General features: G+C 35.4%; 1 protein-coding gene across 5 annotated transcripts in view; it reads left to right on the forward strand.

Moving 5' to 3' along the window:
- LOC128684275 (protein jim lovell) overlaps positions 1-17,186 on the forward strand; it is a 56,656-nt gene extending 39,470 nt beyond the window's left edge. For 3 of the 5 annotated variants that reach the window (XM_070097226.1, XM_070097210.1, XM_070097221.1), the window contains exon 8: positions 8,287-8,422. Coding sequence is in view for 1 of the 5 variants with exons in the window: in XM_070097231.1 (XP_069953332.1) it covers positions 8,287-8,490 (204 nt within the window). In the remaining 4 variants the exon portion in view is untranslated. Of the gene's footprint in view, positions 1-8,286; positions 13,706-16,798 lie in introns of those variants that run through there. The other 2 variants (XR_011393577.1, XM_070097231.1) reach the window with 2 other exon arrangements.
- The last annotated feature ends 1,039 nt before the right edge of the window (positions 17,187-18,225 follow it).

Here is an 18,225-nt window from a genome sequence, read left to right on the forward strand (position 1 = left end):
GGTAACTTTAATTTAAATTAGACATTCTCATTGCCATGGATAAATAAAAACAAAGTTTAAGATTAAAACTTTGAAGTCTTGGGATCAGACTAATGCAAAGGCTGAAAAGGAAGGAAGCTTAAATTATATATATATATTTTTTTTTTCAACAAGTCGGCCGTCTCCCACCGAGGCAGGGTGACCCAAAAAAGAAAGAAAATCCCCAAAAAGAAAATGCTTTCATCATCATTCAACACTTTCACCACTTTCTTTCAACACACCGGCTGTATCCCACCGAGGCGGGGTGGCCCAAAAGGAAAACGAAAGTTTCTCCTTTTACATTTAGTAATATATACAGGAAAAGAGGTTACTAGCCCCTTGCTCCCGGCATTTTAGTCGCCTCTTACAACACGCATGGCTTACGGAGGAAGAATTCTGTTCCACTTCCCCATGGAGATAAGGGGAAATAAACAAGAATAAGAACTAGAAAGAAAATAGAAGAAAACCCAGAGGGGTGTGTATATATATGCTTGTACATGTATGTGTAGTGTGACCTAAGTGTAAGTAGAAGTAGCAAGACGTACCTGAAATCTTGCATGTTCATGAGACAGAAAAAAGGACACCAGCAATCCTACCATCATGTAAAACAATTACAGGCTTTCGTTTTACACTCACTTGGCAGGATGGTAGTACCTCCCTGGGCGGTTTCTGTCTACCAACCTACTACACTCGCACATAATCACTGTTTTTGCAGAGGTGCTCAGAATACAACAGTTTAGAAGCATATACGTATAAAGATACACAACATATCCCTCCAAACTGCCAATATCCCAAACCCCTCCTTTAAAGTGCAGGCATTGTACTTCCCATTTCCAGGACTCAAGTCCGACTATATGAAAATAACCGGTTTCCCTGAATCCCTTCACTAAATATTACCCTGCTCACACTCCAACAGATCGTCAGGTCCCAAGTACCATTCGTCTCCATTCACTTCTATCTAACACGCTCACGCACGCTTGCTGGAAGTCCAAGCCCCTTGCCCACCAAACCTCCTTTACCCCCTCTCTCCAACCCTTTCGAGGACGACCCCTACCTCGCCTTCCTTCCCCTATAGATTTATATGCTTTCCATGTCATTCTACTTTGATCCATTCTCTCTAAATGACCAAACCACCTCAACAACCCCTCTTCTGCCCTCTGACTAATACTTTTATTAACTCCACACCTTCTCCTAATTTCCACACTCCGAATTTTCTGCATAATATTTACACCACACATTGCCCTTAAACAGGACATCTCCGCTGCCTCCAACCGTCTCCTCGCTGCTGCATTTACCACCCAAGCTTCACACCCATATAAGAGTGTTGGTACTACTATACTTTCATACATTCCCTTCTTTGCCTCCATAGATAACGTTTTTTGACTCCACATATACCTCAATGCACCAATCACCTTTTTTCCCTCATCAATTCTATGATTAACCTCATCCTTCATAAATCCATCCGCCGACACGTCAACTCCCAAGTATCTGAAAACATTTACTTCTTCCATTCTCCTTCTCCCCAATTTGATATCCAATTTTTCTTTATCTAAATCATTTGATACCCTCATCACCTTACTCTTTTCTATGTTCACTTTCAACTTTCTACCTTGACACACATTCCCAAACTCATCCACTAAAATTTGCAATTTTTCTTTAGAATCTCTCATAAGCACAGTATCATCAGCAAAAAGTAACTGTGTTAATTCCCATTTTGAGTTTGATTCCCCATAATTTAATCCCACCCCTCTCCCAAACACCCTAGCATTTACTTCTTTTACAACCCCATCTATAAATATATTAAACAACCATGGTGATAATTACACATCCCTGTCTAAGACCTACTTTTACCGGGAAGTAGTCTCCCTCTCTTCTACACACCCTAACCTGAGCCTCGCTATCCTCATAAAAACTCTTTACAGCATTTAGTAACTTACCACCTATTCCATATACTTGCAACATCTGCCACAGTGCTCCCCTATCCACTCTATCATATGCCTTTCTAAATCCATAAATGCAATAAAAACTTCCCTACCTTTATCTAAATACTGTTCACATATATGCTTCAATGTAAACACTTGATCTACACATCCCCTACCCACTCTGACACCTCCTTGCTCATCCGCAATCCTACATTCTGTCTTACCTCTAATTCTTTCAATTATAACCCTACCATACACTTTTCCTGGTATACTCAATAAACTTATTCCTCTACAATTTTTACAATCTCTTTTGTCCCCTTTCCCTTTATATAAAGGGACTATACATGCTCTCCGCCAATCCCTAGGTACCTTCCCCTCTTTCAAACATTTATTAAACAAAAGTACCAACCACTCCAACACTATATCCCCCCCCTGCTTTTAACATTTCTGTCATGATCCCATCAGTTCTAGCTGCTTTACCCCCTTTCATTCTATGTAATGCCTCACGTACCTCTCCCACACTTACATTCTGCTCTTCTTCACTCCTAAAAGATGGTATACCTCCCTGACCAGTGCATGAAATTACCACCTCCCTTTCTTCCTCAACATTTAAAAGTTCCTCAAAATATTCTCGCCATCTACCTAATACCTCCCTCTCCCCATCTACTAACTCCCCTACTCTGTTTTTAACTGACAAATCCATACTTTTTTCCCTAGGCATTCTTAACTTGTTTAACTCACTCCAAAATTTTTTCTTATTTTCATTAAAATTTCTTGACAGTGCCTCTCCCACTCTATCATCTGCTCTCCTTTTGCACTCTCTCACCACTCTCTTCACCTTTCTTTTACTGTCCATATACTCTGCTTTTCTTATAACACTTCTGCTTTGTAAAAACCTCTCATAAGCTAACTTTTTCTCTTTTATCACACCCTTTACTTCATCATTCCACCAATCACTCCTCTTTCCATTTGCCCCCACCCTCCTATAACCACAAACTTCTGCCCCACATTCTAATACTGCATTTTTAAAACTATTCCAACCCTCTTCAACCCCCCAACTACTCATCTTTGCACTAGCCCACCTTTCTGCCAACAGTCGCTTATATCTCCCCCGAACTTCCTCCTCCCTTAGTTTATACACTTTCACCTCCCTCTTACTTGTTGTTGCCACCTTCCTCTTTTCCCATCTACCTCTTACTCTAACTGTAGCTACAACTAAATAATGATCCGATACATCAGTTGCCCCTCTATAAACATGTACATCCTGGAGCCTACCCATCAACCTTTTATCCTCCAATACATAATCTAACAAACTACTTTCATTACGTGCTACATCATACCTTGTATATTTATTTATCCTCTTTTTCATAAAATATGTATTACTTATTACCAAATCTCTTTCTACACATAGCTCAATTAAAGGCTCCCCATTTACATTTACCCCTGGCACCCCAAATTTACCTACTACTCCCTCCATAAAATTTTTACCCACTTTAGCATTGAAATCCCCAACCACCATTACTCTCACACTTGATTCAAAACTCCCCATGCATTCACTCAACATTTCCCAAAATCTCTCTCTCTCCTCTACACTTCTTTCTTCTCCAGGTGCATACACACTTACTATAACCCACTTTTCACATCCAATCTTTATTTTACTCCACATAATCCTTGAATTAATACATTTATAGTCCCTCTTTTCCTGCCATAGCTTATCCTTCAACATTATTGCTACTCCTTCTTTAGCTCTAACTCTATTTGAAACCCCTGACGTAATCCCATTTATTTCTCTCCATTGAAACTCTCCCACCCCCTTCAGCTTCGTTTCACTTAAAGCCAGGACATCCAGCTTCTTCTCATTCATAACATCCACAATCATCTCTTTCTTATCATTTGCACAACATCCACGCACATTCAGACTTCCCACTTTGACAATTTTCTTCTTCTTATTCTTTTTAGTAATCTTTACAGGAAAAGGGGTTACTGGCCCATTGTTCCCGGCATTTTAGTTGACTTTTACAACACACATGGCTTACGGAGGAAAGATTCTTATTCCACTTCCCCATGTGTGTATGTATGTATGTATGTATATATATATATATATATATATATATATATATATATATATATATATATATATATATATATATATATATATATATATATATATATATTTATTATTATTTTTTTTTTTTTTTTTTCAACAAGTCGGTCGTCTCCCACTTCCCCATGGATATATATATATATATATATATATAGATATATATATATATATATATATATATATATATATATATATATATATATATATATATATATATATATATATACAGTGGACCCCCGGTTAACGAACTTTTTTCATTCCAGTAGTATGTTCAGGTGCCAGTACTGACCGAATTTTTTCCCATAAGGAATATTGTGAAGTAGATTAGTCCATTTCAGACCCCCAAACATACACGTACAAAAGCACTTACATAAATACACTTACATAATTGGTCGCATTTGGAGGTGATCGTTAAGCGGGGGTCCACTGTGTATATATACAGTGGACCCCCGGTTAACGAACTTTTTTCATTCCAGTAGTATGTTCAGGTGCCAGTACTGACCGAATTTTTTCCCATAAGGAATATTGTGAAGTAGATTAGTCCATTTCAGACCCCCAAACATTCACGTACAAACGCACTTACATAAATACACTTACATAATTGGTCGCATTTGGAGGTGATCGTTAAGCGGGGGTCCACTGTGTATATATATATATATATATATATTATTATTTTTTTTTTTTTTTATTTTTTTTTTTTTTTTTTTAACCAGCCGTATCCCACCAAGGCCGGGTGTTTTTCTTTTTAAATTTGATAATTTATACAGGAGAAGGAGTTACCAGCCATTTGCTCCTGGTATTTAATCGCCTCTTACGACATGCATGTCTTATGGAGGAAGAATTCTTTTCTGCTTCCCCACAGAATTAAATTATTTTATTACTGTATATTTTCTGCAGCTTAACCTGTATTAGTTAAACTGTGAGTGAGTGCATGAAGCTGTGCATGACATAGGCTATTTGCAACACAATTTACTGCATATAGGTTGGGAGGTGGGACATGCTTAAAGTTATTTACAAGTAGCAAAGAATCATGTGAGTCACAATGCCTTACTTGTTCTGCTAAAGCTCTGTGACCTAAAGAAGGAAACTTATTCACTATCTGTTATCAGTAGCCTTGCATCAGGTTTTTCAACCAATTGCAGGTTGTTTTCATGCCAGAGACAGTAAAAGACATGGAAAATTAATTTGAAGAAGTTCACTCCCATACCTTTGATTAAAAGTGTTAGTGCAGGTTCGAGAGTCGAAAAATGAGGACTTGCAACCAAGAACAATTGAATTGCCTTTGTTCAAAGAAAAATGACAGCAGATTTAAGAGGTCAAGACAAGATAAGAGTGTCAAGAAGGGTGATGATTCTTAGAAATAAAGGCTATCATATACAGGAGGGCCCCACTTATACGGCGGGTTAGGTTCCAGGCTACCGCCATAAAGCGGAAACCACCGTAAAGTGGAACACCCTTTTTTTCACTTACAAATGCATACAAACACTAGATAACAAGTTTACACTAACATATATTATGTTAGCAATAGAACCAGGCATCAAAAAAACAATAAAAAAGTACAATACACACACAGTGCACTCATTACTTACCTTAAAATATTTGTAGTCTTAATCTAGGGTGAGACAAGTAGTATTTATTGTAAGAAATCAAGTGTGGTATGTATGGTAGTCAGCCAGGCTACCATACCAGGCCACCCCACCCACATATACTATTCTATGATATTTAAGCATCCTAGAGCGATAAAATGTATATACAGTTCACTCATTACTTACCTTAAAATATAGGGTGAGATGAGTAGTATTTATTGTAAAAAATCAAGTGTGGTATGTATGGTAGTCAGCCAGGCTACCATACCAGAGAGAAAGAATGAGTGCATGAGAGAGGACAGGCGCAGAGTTATGTAAACAAACCAGGCGAAGGTAAGTTTTGTAAACAGTGTACATGTCTGGTTTGTGTACAAGTTACATTGTGTACAGGTTGTCTCTACATTGATACGGTAGAATAAATAAAGAAGAACACTCCCATTCTCATGTAACATCATTTTGAGAAGAAATGATGCTCTGAGTGAAGGCAATGGAAGTAAGTCACTCTGACTTTTTTGGGTTATCCTAGGTTCTCTACACACATGTTGTTATGTATTTATGTTATGTATCGTGTTTATTATATAATTTTGAAAAAAAATATCACGGATGGATTAATGAAAATGTGTATATTAACGTAATATACAACATTTAATGATACACCGAGCTCAGACAGTGTAAACAAACAAACTGAACAGGTTGTGGACGATCACTCGGTCAGGCGAAATAGACGGTATTAATACGTGTCCAGTTTTAGTTCATTCATGTACATTTGTAAGAGTTTGTGAAACTTTTACCTTATAATATTTTTATTATTATTATAATAATTAAATCACGAAACAAATACTCTTACACTGTGTACAAGTTAGTACAGAATTATAGCTATAAAGTGAAGGCATACGAAAGGAATATTTTTCTACAGTTATCCCTAGTAACAGGTGACGGGCTAGAGAAAACGTAATTCTTCCGACACTTCTACAAACCGTTTGGTAAACATCTCATATATATTTGTATAAATTTTTATACTGTGGGTGCATGTATCATGTTTGTGTGTTACATAATGTGTTTCTTATATAATTTTGAAAAAAATATCATAGATAGATTAAGGGAAATGTCTATATTAATGTAATATGCGACATTAATGCGCCCAAGAGATTATTATTATTGCATCAAGAGTAGAGAGACTCTTAGTGATTTTAATGTGTACCTACATGCCAGCACAGTGTGTAAGTTTATTTAGGTACAGGTGTACACAAGTTTAATTATCAAGTACAATACATATAAAATATACAATAACTTTAAAACACTTGAAATTTTGGAAAGTTTCCAGACATAATAAGGAGATGTGCTCAGGGAGAATGTAAACAAACTCGGTGGGCCGCTGTGACCGTATTAGAAAGACAGGTGGGGGGAGCCGTATAGCGAGTTTTGGTCATAATTTGAAATGTCCGTATTAGCGGAACGCCGTAAAGCGAAATGCCGTAAAGCGGGGCCCTCCTGTACAGGGATGAGAGCACCACGAATGGTAGACATGTCATGAATACCATGAAAGTGATGATCGTAAAAGCTGTACATCTACAAGTTACACTTTTTTTTTCTTTAACCACATCATTTCCCATCAAGGTATGTGACCCAAAGAAGGAAATAAGGTACATTCACTACTTGCCAGAAGTGCAAGAACTCACAGTTCAGGTGACCGTTTGAACCACATCATTTGATTCTCATTTTCAGAACTAAAGTTTGGCTAGCTCGAAAAAATATTGCTAAAAAACACCACCTGAACTTGATGTATAATCAGCCCTGACTCGCTGCACATGTTTAACATCTTTAATACAACCGTGCTAAATGTGCCTCACATAAGCTTTCGTATTCATATCTCAAATGTCACCACTATATTTCTACCCTAAGTTATTACTGCTACAGATTTTTAAATGGACACTACTGCTAATTTATCTATTTTACTCAGAATTATTGCTTCAGATATTATAAATGTTAATACTCATTATCTTAAGATATGCATGCATTATTCTCATAATTTAAATACCTTTACATCCATTGTTTAACTGTACTGTATTAATTATTAAGTACTCTTAGCCCTAGTTTAACCCTTAGACTGTCCAAACGTATATATACGTTCACTCGCGTAGCGCCCCAAATTTTTTGAGGAAAAAAGAAATCTTTTCTTTTAAAAGGAAAAAAGAGCATATGGTACCCAGGCATCCCCAATTATTTTAATATGGAACACAGTGAGTGCACACACCCATTCTCTCATGTCTAGGTGCCTCAGGCTTATTGTGGCAATGTTGAATGAATGACAAAGAAAACGTATATATACGTTTGGGGCGCTACATGCATGAACGTATATATACGTTTGGACCGTTTAAAGGTTAAATCTATCTGAAATTCTGTATAAATATAGGTTTTTAAAAAACTGTAGAAAACATATTGCTAACTTCAATCTTGTAACATTTATGTACATTTTCTTAATAAAATTGTTAATATTTATTATTAAAATTATTTTTGTTATGATGCTTTCATTTTTAAGTATTGAAGCTGGGTAATATTTTCTTGATAAAGCTTCCAGGAGCTTATCTTTCATTTTTGGCAATCACTAACCATCACAGATTTTATTATTTTTATCCCAAATATTAAAAATTTCCAGTTCGGTGCTGGTGGAGAATTACATTGCCCCATCTGTGGCAGAGCGAGTAGTCGACGCGACAACTTGGAACGTCATATCCGCAGTCACCTGGGAGACAAGCCTTTTAAATGTCCCTACTGTACCTTCCGTTCTCAGCTAAAGTGGAATATGAAATCTCATATAGAACGAAGACATCCTCACACCTGTATAACTTCTTCACAATGACATTCTTTTAATAAAAAAAACTGCAAAAATTCCACATATTTTTCAAAGCTCACTAAGAATATGTAAAGTTTAAGGTATTTAAGATACTGTAATTATAGTTACAACTTTCAGTGGTAGAATAAAGTAAACCCTCGATTTATCGGACTAGATTGTTCATTAGTTACAATGATAGCAAAACAGTTTTGAGTTTATCCACCACAATTACCACTACTAGCCACCTGATCCCCTTTATTAGGCCATTAAATTGAGGGTTTTCTGTACTTGTAATTAATCAATGATGGAGTCCACATAGGTTCACAGCTGACCTAGAAATTGTTGACGAAGCTAGTTTGACACTCGGTCCATTCTGAACCATTACTGTATCGAGAATCAGGGTGGACAAGCATACTAATTCAGATTCATTTCCAATTTGTGGGTTAGCTGTGATTTGTTTTGGTCATGGTACTGACTTATTTTTTTAGATGTGTTTTTCTTCTCCTAACAGTGTCATGCAGACTTCTAAGTTTCTCCAAATTTATAAACAAGACTGATGTACCTTAGTATACCTTACCTTTTTTTTTATTGTTATCTTGCTGTGTAAGTACCGTATTTGTGTGGCATTTGACCACAGCACATTTGTTTTACATCACCAATGCTAATCAAATATTTGTTTTTGTCCATTTGGAAAATACTGTACCAGTACATTTCCTCGTTTTCATTAAGAGTAAAATTATTCTCAGTATCCACAAATGCTGATTACCACATAGCATTACTTGCTTGGATATTTAGAGAATGTAGTATTGTAAATTCTCAGGGTTTGTGTTTGATTAATAAATTTACATTATCTTTTAAGTTAGTGTAATATTCATATTATTACATGAAAACAACTTGGGTTTTCTTTCATAAATTCTACAGCAGTTATTTGAATTTTAGTATTTTAACACTTGTAAAAAAAAAATTGTATTCTGGTATACACTTGTGTACTTATATTTTAACTTAATGTTCAGGGAGATCAAATTTATTTACAGATAGTGAAGGGTAACTTCAGTTAATATTTTTTTTACATTCCAATGTAAACTGTTTATCTTGAAGTGCATTTGGCATGGATTTTTTTAAAAAATGCTGACATACTTCATTATGAAAGCTTCCAAAAATATGAAGCATAGGCAAGACTAACAACAAAGATGTAAATAACACATGTGATCACCTGGGTATTTGTTTTGATATACATTTCACTTGCACAGCAGACTTTATCAAACTAATACAGAAGCATGAGGATGAAGAGTTTTATATTGGAGTTGAGAGATGCAGCAATTGCAGACATGGTCACGTGTGGGTGATGCCCATTAGAGAAAGTAGGTCAAACCTATAAGATTTAGCTATGGCTTGTAGATCATCTGGAGAGATGCAGCAGTTGAAGTTGTCACATAGGCAATGCCCACTAGTAAAAGTAAGTCAGGCTCCATAAGGTGGTCCAAAGAATTAGCAATAGAATTGTAGAATATTTTCTCCACCAAGATTCTATGCTGTTGCTGTCTCAAACAGGTATGACAAGATAAAAGTATAATACCAACAAGTTTTTTGATGACTAGACATGTGTGCAATACTTGATTATTGAGAGACATTTTGTCTTCTCAGCATTCTTTCTCAATCTAATAGATTATTTGATAATGCCTGCTCTGCAACTGAAACATCTGAATGAAGCTACCCAGGTGTTGCACATCTCTTAGCCATATACTTATTGGCATTATACCTTTGATTTAAAAGAATGTAAATAAAAGCCATTATACTGGGGCATGTCTTTATTGTTGACTTTCTCTCTTGGGTAAGCTTCATAAAGCCAGTTGAAAAGAATAAAAAAATCAAGCTTATATATATGATATCTTGTTATAGGAGAAAGTAGATTAAGTGGGTGAGGGTATACTAGGTTAATTAAGAAATTAGTGTTCCTTGTTGATCACAAGATAGATACTAAAGAAAATTGGAGTTTCAACACTTTAGAAAAGAATCAATTGGCACTTAATATTGATGTGCCTATTATAAAACTACTGCAGTACTGAGCAGAGTTAATGTAATTAGTTTGATGCAGCAAGGACCAGTGAATCCCTTCTCACCTTGTTTATCCCTCATTATGGCATTGTACAGTAGGCATCATACATGTGCGTGCTCATTAATTCTTCACACACATAATGAGCAAGCTCTCCATAAATTATTGGTTTAAACATAAAATATTGAAATATGTATGGGCTACCTACCCTAGTATTTTATAGGACTGCCCTTCCTCATGATGCACTGTTTACATCTAAAGTATATATTACTATTATTATAATCAAATAAAGCACTAAACTGTCATCTAAAGTATAGAGGATAGTAGTTTAATACTTTCCCACACCTTAGTTGTATATCCTTGCAGTTTAGCGCTGCTTTTGATTATAATAATCCCACACCTTAACCACACTCAAGAGTTTGGGGAGAGTGGACACGTCCCTGCCACAAAACTTATGCTTAATCAAGTTCAATATGTTCTCTATTGAAGTCCGGTGAGTTACCAGGGCACTTATTAAAGATTGAAATTTCACAATCATTACCTAATTGTCTTCAGCAGTATAGCATATAAAAGTTGCCCTGTGCCCTGGCACTTTTCAAAACTGTCAACAAATAGTCTGCTAAAAGAGTACTTGTATGTGTGCATATTTATGATACCTACTGTGTAAACTTTATGGGTACATATTTTGTTTCCCTGTGAATTTAACAATCAGTCTCATTGTCCACATCCTACCCCTGATACATAAGCCTGTATTTTGCTGTACTTTTCAGTTATCTCAGTAGGCTTATCCCAGGTGAAATGTTCACATTAAAGACAGGCTTTGTGTGGTTTTTTTTTTTCACATAAATAACATGACATTTTTTGTACCTTTGAATGCAGATTAACAGTTGTAATGAAATATTCTTAATACAATTAGCATCGTCTGATGTTAGAGTTGACTACAGTTATTGCCAAGCAAGGACTTCAGCCAAGGGTTCACCTGTTCTCTTGACTGGGACCAGTTCTTCCTATAGGTAAGGGAAATTCTCTTTACTGTATTTGAAACAAAAACTTCCTGTGACAGCTAACTTATGCTTATGGTGAACTAAATTATAACTTGTGTAGACAAATGTGTCTTGCAGCTGAGATAGATAGTACACAAAATGTATATTGTCACAGTACTTAACATTACCAATTAATTTATTTATGACCTTTATTTATGGTAAATATTTTCTAGCATTTAAATACGTACTGACCATAGAATATGTACAATTGAAATGTATTCACAGACATTGTAATCTATATGAAGAATTCAAGTACAAGGAATAAATTGACTGGCATTGTTACGTTTAAGGTTAGGAAGTTATTAATATTTTTATATTAATGGGAAGTGCTAAGCTCATAAGGGTCACACTGCATCTGGTAGAGGGATGTTTGGTGAATAATCACGTTTGACCCCAGGAAGAGGCGTGTAGTTTAAAGTAATATTCACATGGAAGTGCTGAACCTGTAGAAGTCATCATGCCAGGAAAATGGGAAGCAATTATGGTTGATCTAATTAAGGGAAGGGGCAGCTCCAGTTCTTTGAATCAAGAGCCTTTCATTAAGCCTCCCCCCCTTTAAAGGGTGTAGATTCAGTTCCTTGGATCAAGAGTTTCACAAGAATCCAGGCTTTCTTGTCAAAGTGTAAGGTTAGGGAGTTGAAACTGGGAGTTTATTAGTACACTGCAGCTAAAATCAACAAAAGAAACATTGATATACAAATATTTATTTTCTAATTTATAAATATTAGGTATTATAATTACATATAAAAATTATTCGTAACCATTATGTTTTCTTATTAAGGCTGAAGTATAAGTGTTAATGATGAAGTTAAGCTCTGTTTCTTGATGTTATTCTGCCAAGAGTAACATTAGAAGGACGAAGCTTTTTATGATGTGTTCACACTAAGTAGAAAAGTTTTTAATGACAAAAAATATATTGGAGACCTACAGTAGCTGACAGCTTATACGTGTTTTTTTTTTTTTTTTTTTTAAACTTGTTAGAATTTTCCTTTGTAAAGAGTTTTAAACATAAAGTATTTTTTGCTACCAGCCTATGTCACTGCACATTGATGTTAATAGCTTTGGAGAGTATAAGACTGTTTTTAGTTATCATTATACTCTTTAATATTTCCCACACTTTCTGCATTTTTACACATCAGTTCTTACCTTTTTTCTTACACTTTGCAAGTCATGTAGTCATGAGCTCATAAGGAGAATGACAAAACACTTACAAGTGAAAAATTCTTTCATTGTCTGTTGGTGCTTTGTATTACCATACTTTACCATTAATGTTATTTTGACACAAAAAATGTCAAAAGCTCTGAACTGCCAGTAATACTAGCTAAGATCCCACAAGGTGTGAAAACCAGTCTAGAACAACAGATTGTTGTACATATATTATCTAGTGGTTTATTTCTTTTGGTCATGTACTGTATAATGGCACTTCTTCAAATCCTAAACAACCAGATCAAGAATCTTTTAAAGTTTTTCCAAAAAAATTTTAGTTCATTGGTTTTGTAGGGCAAAATTCTATTCTCATATATGCATACACTCGCAGCATCTTAAGAGTTATTCAAAATCAGATCCCATAATGTTTTATACAAACCATACCACGGGTGGGGCCACTGGGTCAGCTGGCTACAATAAGATTCATCCAACTATTACGTTTTTGCGAATCATGTTTTATACAAATTTGTGCTTGTGGTGATTTTCTTAGTGTTTAATTGGAAATAGAATACAGTATATTGACATGTGAATAATGCTGAAACTGTTCTCAATTCCTAAGAGATACTGAACATAATTTGCCACTGGTGCTAATTATTTTCAGGTAATGCAGTAGCACAAGTAAATGTTTGTTAATAGCGTAGAGGAATACTTCACTTATCCAGTACTAGTTTAACAAATATCATTGATAATGTAATGTTATAGTTTTCTCACAGTATAGCATTGGAATAGAAGTATGAACATTTACTGGTTCCCTTTTAATTTATATTACCCTGACTCTGTCCTGCTCTTAAAATTATTTATGCAACACTGATTTTCCTGCACCTCTGGTTCCTGAGCTTTGCTGGTATGTTGATTTTGTAAAGTAAAAGGACACAAGTGCAACTAATGTGACATTTATTGTGGCAACGTTTCACTCTCCAGGAGCTTTATCATGGCTTGATAAAGCTCCTGGAGAGCGAAACGTTGCCACAATAAATGTCACATTAGTTGCACTTGTGTCCTTTTACTTTACATATTGTCGGTAATTCTACCAACTTTATTACAATGTTGATTTTGCCAGACCAACAGAGGTCATGTATTAATAATTCAACAATATACCTCTGACCCACCATGGTCTGCTGCAAACTTAAATTAAACATTAGCATAAATAAAATAGATTTATTTAGTAGTGTACTTAGAAAGAATGTTGAAGTTCTACCACTCCCAAAGTGGTAAATTTTAGAGTTTTATTGGATCTGCAGAGCTAATCACTAGCTGTAGAGTTAATTGTCAGCAAAATATGCTAATAATTGCATAGAATTAAAGGATCCCTACCAACTGCAGTGTAAACAATAAAGGTGAGCACACACTTCATACAATATCATCTGTGGCTGCCAGGTCAACTGTTTTGGGGACAAGGTAGTCTCGTAAATTTATCCAGACTAAAAGAGGTGCTGGCTGATCTGTTGCTGGTAAATCAGCGTTGAACCTATATTGCAGTGTGTAGCCTCTAATGATAATAGATTATTATTATTATTATTATATTAAAGGAGGTGCTAGATCTGTACAATCATACAGTATTTGGGGAATGAAAAGTTATCATTTTTGATAAGAGGAAGGGAACAGTAGCTCCAGTTCTTTGAATCAAGACCTCTTCACAAGCATTAAGACACTCCCTTAATCCTTAAATTGTCCAAACGTAGATATACGTTCACGTGTGTAGCGCTCCGACTTTGATTTTCCCCATTTGAAAGCATGTAAAAAAAAATAGATCTATGTTCGGAGACCCCTGCACGTAGACGTAGATATATGTTTGGACGGTTTAAGGGTTAAAAGTATTGCTATTTGTTGCTTCTCTGATGGACTATTTAGAGCTACTTTTCACTTTTTCAGATCAAACCTGATTTCATTTTTATTCAAAGGGAAGCAACGCTGTATGACTTTGGTGGCTTAGCACTTAGTTTTGATGATAATATAATTAATATTCAAAGGGAAGTGCTAAACCTGTAGGGGAGATCAAGCCTTCCATTCACTAGGTGCTGTATGACCCTTAAGGCTTAGGATTTCCTATGATTATAATTATAATAACCCTTGTAGCTTTGAGTTTGAGAGGCATTCTTAAAACATATTAATACTGGATGAAATGCTGGAATTATCATTTTAATTTAATGCAGTAGATGTACTTTTTTGTTTTGTTAGTAACTGAGAGGCTGTGAAAGCAAGTTTGATTAAAATTTATGATAATTTATGTATTTCTACACAATATAACATCAATTGTCTTATAGGCATATTGTAGCTAAAATGCCATACATGTGAGAAAAGCCAGAATCTGCTCTGAAATGTCAGAATACGCAATAAAACTAAGTTGTCTCATATTGTTCTAATTAGAGAAGTTATGCACATAACTGATAAATATTCCTTTGAAGGGATCCTTCCAGGGTTGGCACAGACGTGGGTAACCCACTTTTCCCCCTTCACTTTTTTTTTTTAAATAACCCATTGGAAAAAAAAATCAAATAACTGATACAGGCTGATTTTTTTTTAAAAGGTTTCTGCTTTTTCAATGGCTGACTTTTTGCAAGAAAATATTTATGAATTTGTTTTTAAATTTAAAATTACCAGTTTATTTTATCTGCAGGACACAAATTGGTCTGGTCAGTAGCAGTTCAGATGTATACGTATTTCCTAACTTATGATGCTTCAAAAGTCTTTATCAGGCATAAAAAAGGTAGCATTGAAGTTACCATTTACCAGCCTAGGTGGGCTGTTTTTTTTTTTTTTTAAATCCTTAAACTGTCCGAATGTAGATCTATGTTTTCATGCGTAGCGCTCCAAACTTGATTTTCCCCATAAGAAAGAATGTAAAAAAAAACGTAGATGTACGTTCGGAGTGCTATGCGAACGAACGTAGATCTACGTTTGGACAGTTTAAGGGTTAAATAAGTGGACAGTTATGCCAACCCTGGGACCTACATTAGGTATATTACTGTCAGCTAAATGGGATGATGTACAAAGTATAGTTATGACCTAGCTAATGGTGTACTTAAATTAGATATAGGTAACAACACAACTTTTAAGTAAACCCAGATACTCAACTTCAATGCCATTTTTTATTTTAATATTTTTGTATATTTTTTTTTTACCATATTCCATGTTTCGTGGTAAACAAAATACATTACAGTACTAACCCAACTTACATTTGCCTGAATTACGCTGATTTGCACTTACAAATGAGGACCAATACTGTATTTTTTTATGAATGAAAATTTGCAGTGTAACACAACAATTCTAGAGGTTGATGAGCTTGTAAGGTGGGGTAATACTGTATATTTTACCAGTACAGTGGACACCCGGTTAACGAACTTGTAAGGTGGGGTAATACTGTATATTTTACCAGTACAGTGGACCCCCGGTTAACGAACTTTTTTCATTCCAGTAGTATGTTCAGGTGCCAGTACTGACCGAATTTTTTCCCATAAAGAATATTGTGAAGTAGATTAGTCCATTTCAGACCCCCAAACATACACGTACAAACGCACTTACATAAATACACTTACATAATTGGTCGCATTTGGAGGTGATCGTTAAGCGGGGGTCCACTGTATAGCTAAATACCACTTTAAGTGATTGATCTTATTCACCTACCAAATCATTAATCTTTTTAATATGTGGTTAGTTTCCCCCATTTTATTGTATACCATTTAAAAAGTTCTAAATTTGTGCGAGTCAAGTTATTTTTCCCATAAAACATTACTCTCAACACTTTGAATACAGTGGCGTTTTTATCTCGCTTTTATTTTGTTTTCTTTCACTGCAGAATATTTTTTCGAGAAGTCTTCATTGATTTTTCATATTTTTAAGGCACTTATCTGTTGATTGCTTCATTTGTGTGATCAAGCCTTTTAGGATGCAGTAACAATATGCATAATATTAAGTAATATTACACATATTGTTCTTGAAGAAGGAAAAAATTATGATCACTTTTCCCTTTATCGTATTAAATCTCACATTCATAGTGTGTGAATGTAAATTAATTTTTTAAATAATTTTTCAGGTACAGTATCTTGAATGTTTGTAAATTTTGAGGCATGAAACGTAGAAACGAGGAAAATTATGTCCTAGTTTATATGTAAGGGATATAAATCTCATTTCATTAGTGAAGGTAAGCAGTACTTTTGCAGTTTTATGCAATAGAAATCTTGACTTTCAAGCAGCAGTCTGCTTGTTTAAGGATACCTTTCAAAATATGGTTGTAATATTTGTTAACATTTGTACACTTTCAAATAGCATTGTACAGGTTGCCCATTATGACACTTAACAATGGAGAACATGTAGTGTACATGTAGCGTAGCTGTGGTTAACACGCTGTTTCAGTAATTTAAGTGAACATTGATGAGATGTAATAGGTAGTACAGAGACAATAAGGTTTAAGAACATTTTTATTATTTGTTTCACTATACCTAAAATTAATTGTAGTACAGATATACATATTAAACAGAATTCTAGAAAACTCTAGAATTATGTTACTTATTACCAGTCTATTAAAAAAGAAACACAAATGCATTGTGGGTCATTAAGCTGCTATTAGAATAAACAAGAAAGCTTACTCTTGTCAAGTTTATTTGAAGGTAATATGCTTCTATTTGATGTTGAGAAATTACTGAACTTGTCATTATATTCACAAAAAGAGTTATTACATTCTTAGAGCACTTAACTCGGGGGTAATATAGTGCCTGAGGAAACAGTAGTAAGATTCAATACAAAGCAAATTAGTCATTGTTCAATTCCTTGGATCAAGAACCCCTCACTGGCTTTAGTAAACCTTTGAGGGGGGACACGAAAAGCTTGTGTGTGTGTGTGTGTCATTCCCCCACTTCCAGGTGTTGTTTGTGACAGTTTTGTTTGTTCTCTTTCTGATTATAAAATATAAACTTACCAGGCACTGTAAACAAGTTATGGTGAACATCAGGTGCCTATACAGTATTCCATGTTCCGGAAAGGTGCATCTCTACGTACACAGTTTACTTTTTTTAAAGAATTAAAGTATCCATGCTGTAAGTAGGCTAGCTCCATTTCTTTGGCTTCAAGAGCCTTTCACCGCTATCCTTTAAGGAATTTCAATTTTAACCCTTTGAGGGTTTTCGTCGTACTAGTACGTCTTACGCGTAGGGGTTTTTGACGTACTAGTACGCATAAATTCTAGCGGCCTCAAATCTCGCGCGAAAAGGCTGATAGGCCTAGGTGTGAGAGAATGGGTCTGCGTGGTCAGTGTGCGCGGTAGAAAAAAAATCTGGGACCCAGTGGTGCATTGTGGGAATGCCCTCTTAGTAAACAATGTCCACCATGCCTCGCGGTAAGAAGCTCCTCACTCCTCGGCGAATTGGGACACTTTTGTTCCCCAGTGACAGTTCTAATAGTGATGGAAGTGCCAGTGAAGATGAGTTTCGTGGTTTTAGTGAGGTTTTGACCGAAACTAATGAC

Source organism: Cherax quadricarinatus, chromosome 4 (genome assembly GCF_038502225.1).
Source record: "Cherax quadricarinatus isolate ZL_2023a chromosome 4, ASM3850222v1, whole genome shotgun sequence".
Classification (NCBI taxonomy): Eukaryota; Metazoa; Arthropoda; class Malacostraca; order Decapoda; family Parastacidae; genus Cherax; species Cherax quadricarinatus.